General features: G+C 31.0%; 1 protein-coding gene across 1 annotated transcript; it reads left to right on the top strand.

Annotated features, from left to right (window-relative positions):
- The first annotated feature begins 622 nt into the window (after positions 1-622).
- LOC107886840 (geranylgeranyl transferase type-2 subunit beta 1) lies at positions 623-3,112 on the top strand. Its single transcript, XM_041101190.1, is given in 9 exon segments — positions 623-961; positions 1,085-1,138; positions 1,248-1,398; positions 1,509-1,625; positions 1,881-1,947; positions 2,060-2,208; positions 2,389-2,522; positions 2,604-2,685; positions 2,688-3,112. Coding segments are annotated over 8 exon segments (984 nt in total). The 5' UTR covers positions 623-961; the 3' UTR covers positions 2,918-3,112.
- The last annotated feature ends 1,177 nt before the right edge of the window (positions 3,113-4,289 follow it).

Below are 4,289 nucleotides of genomic sequence, written 5' to 3'. Positions count from 1 at the left end.
CATTTTCGAATAATTCAGTGGCGATTTTGTAACTTTCTGAAGTTAAATGACCAAATGTAAACTTACTAATAACTTAGTGATAATGAGTGAAGTTTGACCTAGATTATATTTAGACTTGTTCATTATTCATCCGAAATTTGGAAAGGTTTGGGTAAAAATATTAAGCCTAAAAATGGGTTTAGAAAAAAAAATTAAGCCTGTTTAAAATACAGGTCGGGCTTGGACTTGAACATTTAAGGCTCAAGCTTAATCTGGCGTAACCCGTTTTTAAGTTTATAATACTTTATATTATGTTATTTTTATATATTATATAATTTATAACACATTAAAAAAATAAACCTATACTAAATATATATTATTATTCTAATGTAAATATTAAAATAATATTAAAATGCTTATATAAAAATTTTCAATAAATAAAAAATATTAAATTAAAATAATATAAATATTTTTGGAAAATTTTAAAAAATAATATAAACGATCTAAAATAAGATTGAATTAACTTTTTACAAATATTAATGAATTTAAATAAAATTTTTAACTTTACATTTTAAATTAAAATAAATTGAAATAAATATAAAATATATTAATATTATGTTTAGAATCGGTACAACCTCATCCCACCCGGGATCACATCTAATTATATCGTTATTGTGTAATTTGCGTTATGAATTGAATTGGAATTTGGAAGTCAAATTTGAGGACTGCAACTGGTGAAGAAACCACTGTTTTGGGCCTAACAAGGCTCAAACAGTGTTAGGATCAGGAAATTGTAATCCCCGAACTCTCGTAAACCCTTTTTTTGCTTCTTTTCCTCCTCCTGGTTTTTTCTTCCCTTTTCTTCTCAGTTCTTCCACCGCCGCGGCCGTCGATTTTCGCCGGATCTGATCCATAACCAGTGTCAGATTCCGTATCGAAACCGATACGGTACCCCTAACTGCCGATTCCGTGTAACGGAGAGGTAAACCCTTGTTTTTATTGAGAAACTTGTTACATTTTAACTGCACCTTCATTGGGTTTTTATTTTAATATTTATAATCTCTGTATTCTCAAACTCTTGAATGTTGTGGAAAACGTATGGCAGATGGCGGAGCTGGCAGTTGACAAACATTTTAAGTACATCTTATCTGTTGAAAAGGTAGTTCATCGAACTTTTGTTTTTCATTTACAATTTCAAATTCATTTCTATCCCAGTTTTTATTTTTTGTTTATGTGAAGTTTATGATTTTGAGGTTGTTTATTGGTAGAACAAGGATAGTTTTGAATCGGTGGTGATGGACCATCTTAGAATGAATGGTGCATATTGGGGATTAACAGCCCTAGACCTTCTGGGGAAACTTGATTCTGTTAATGTAGATGAAGTTATTTCATGGATCCTGAAGTGCCAACACGAATCTGGTATCTCCTAAAGCTCATGTTGTCAGTGTAAATAAAAAACAATTTATATTTAAGTTAATTGGATCATAAATCATAATAGGAAAGGAGGTTGATGGTACTTTCTCGTACAGGTGGTTTTTCTGGCAATATTGGGCATGATCCGCATATACTGTATACGCTTAGTGCTGTACAAGTGCTTGCCCTATTCAACAAGCTAGATGTTCTTGACATTGATAAGGTTGCAACTTGTATCCTGTCATATATTCTTTTGATGGAATTATCTGCTCATCGTTGGGGAGTTTATGTTATTTTGTTATAATTATATTCTCTTCACTGGAGAGTTCTATTATTATGTTATGATTATCTATTTTTCAGAATTGTTTTAAAATGATTTGCATAACTTTGATTTATGCTGTTCCTAATTTTGTTGACTGGTTATGGTTGGCTTTATGAGAGTATAGTGTCTTCATGTACTTTTTGTTTTGCTCAAGTCTCTAAGTTAGATATTACTGGGTTGCAAAATGAAGATGGATCCTTTTCAGGCGACATGTGGGGTGAGGTGGATACGCGGTATACGTTCTTCCGCAATTATATTTGTTTTATATCTTTGTCTAATTTATTTTCTGGTTTATTACTTTTAGATGTAAATCCTCTTTTTACCAAATTGGTTTGATTGGTTTAGGTTCTCTTATATTGCCATCTGTTGCCTTTCAATATTATGTTGTCTGGATAAAATCAATGTTGAGAAGGCTGTTAGCTATATTCTGAGTTGCAAAAACCTAGATGGTGGCTTTGGATGCACACCTGGTGGCGAGTCTCATGCAGGGCAAAGTATGTTAATCTCGTTGATCATTTGTAGTGTACATTTTTACTTACAGACTCATAATGAAGATTGCTTATTTTTTATGGTTTTAGGTTTATTTACTAATGAGCTTAAGATACAGCACTCTTAACAACAATGATAATCTTTGTTGAAAATGTGTTGATATTATTTATGCATAATGACTGTAGTTTTCTGTTGTGTGGGAGCTCTTGCTCTTACGGGATCTCTGCATTATGTTGATAAGGACCTTCTCGGGTGGTGGTTATGTGAGCGGCAAGTCAAATCTGGAGGTCTTAATGGCCGCCCTGAGAAACTCCCTGATGTGGGTATTTCGTTGAAGTTTAAACAGAATCTTTATCCTTAGTTGCCTCTTCTCACTGTGATGTTGCCGAATCGTTTTTAGGTTTGCTACTCATGGTGGGTTCTATCTAGCTTGATCATGATTGACAGAGTTCACTGGATAGACAAGGAAAAGCTTGTTAAGTTCATCTTGACTGTCAGGATGTGGAAAATGGTGGAATTTCAGATAGACCCGATGATGCTGTTGATGTCTACCACACATATTCGGAGTTGCTGTATTTACTGCCATTCTGCCCATTCGTTGCCATTGTTTTATTTGTTTGTTTTCATGAATTTAACATGCGTAATTCTGTTTATGATGCTCGCTATTGTTGTAGGACTCTCACTTCTCAATTATCCAGGACTGAAAGCCATTGATCCAGCTTATGCATTACCTGTCGATGTCGTAAATAGAATTTTCTTTAGTGGATAATTGGTATTTCCTTTCGTCCCTCTCAGCAATTCCTTGTCTTTTCGTCATTTCTCCTGTTAAATGCCAAAATGTATTGAACTTTGTACTGTGAGAATCCATGCCCATGGTCATTACATTTTCTTCTGTGACTGAATGCATAATTTTCACTGTCAAACTTACTGATTCTTGACACTGTAATAACAACTATTTTATCAGTAATGTATAGGTGGATGTACTACTGTCTTTCGAACCGGGGTGTTTGGCCATTGGTCGAGGGTGTTCATCTGATACCCACGATCGTGGGTTTGAATCACAAGAGTTGCTTGTTAGTTGTGTGTGGTAGTAATCTGCTCCTGCTAGTGGTGAGTTGTACCAAAATATTTCAATTACATATAATGGATCAATATACACCGATATAGATTGGCATTAGTCAAAATGGATCAAAATGCATCAGAATTTTTTAGTAACCAATATGGTATTGACTACCATGGTATTAATGATGTAGCTCAACTTAATCTGGAGAAAGAAAATATAAAATAATCATCCGTGTGTTAATGAAGTTAAATACTAAATTCAACATATAAAGCTATTTGAGACGAATGTTACATGTTGGGGCAGAGGGGTTCGGTTAATAATTGAGGTGAATTTCTATTAAATAATGAAATAATTAAAAATAAATGTCAAAGTTATACATTAACTATGGTTTAATATGTAATTGTTTACATGAATTTTGATTTGATCTAATTCTTTTAAATATTAACATAATTATTGATATAACATTATTTTATGTTTATATATTGTATACATAAATAATTATATTTATCCAATATAAAAGTAAATTGGTTTGTTTATTTCTTTAAATTTGTATGATTAAATCAAAATTAAAGTTTTAAGTATACATGTGAACCACAATTAAAATTGCATATGTATAAGTGTACCAAAATAAAATTTATATACATAATTGTACATTAAATTAAAATTGATGCATAATTTTGAGATTTTCCCCTTTAAATTATAGTCATAAACTGTTAATAAATCAAATTTCATTATTAATCAATTAAGCAAAGTAAAATTATTTGCAATTAATTTTAGTTAATATTTGTATTAAAATCAAACTTTAATTATGGTGAGAGCATTAATAAATTTCAAATATAAAAATATAAACATACTAGAGGTTTAAAACAAGTAAAAAGGACATCCAAACTTAATATAAGTAGACCTAACATATAATCAAAATAATATTTAAATATAAATTTGGGTTATCCAAATAAACAAATTATTTTCATCTAACAAATAAAATTTAATAAAAAAATGGAGTCTTATTAAAATTTGTTAGAA

This window comes from Gossypium hirsutum, chromosome A03 (genome assembly GCF_007990345.1).
Source record: "Gossypium hirsutum isolate 1008001.06 chromosome A03, Gossypium_hirsutum_v2.1, whole genome shotgun sequence".
NCBI lineage: Eukaryota > Viridiplantae > Streptophyta > Magnoliopsida > Malvales > Malvaceae > Gossypium > Gossypium hirsutum.
The sequence above is the reverse complement of the archived record's forward strand: the minus strand, read 5'-3'. Positions and strand labels throughout refer to the sequence as shown.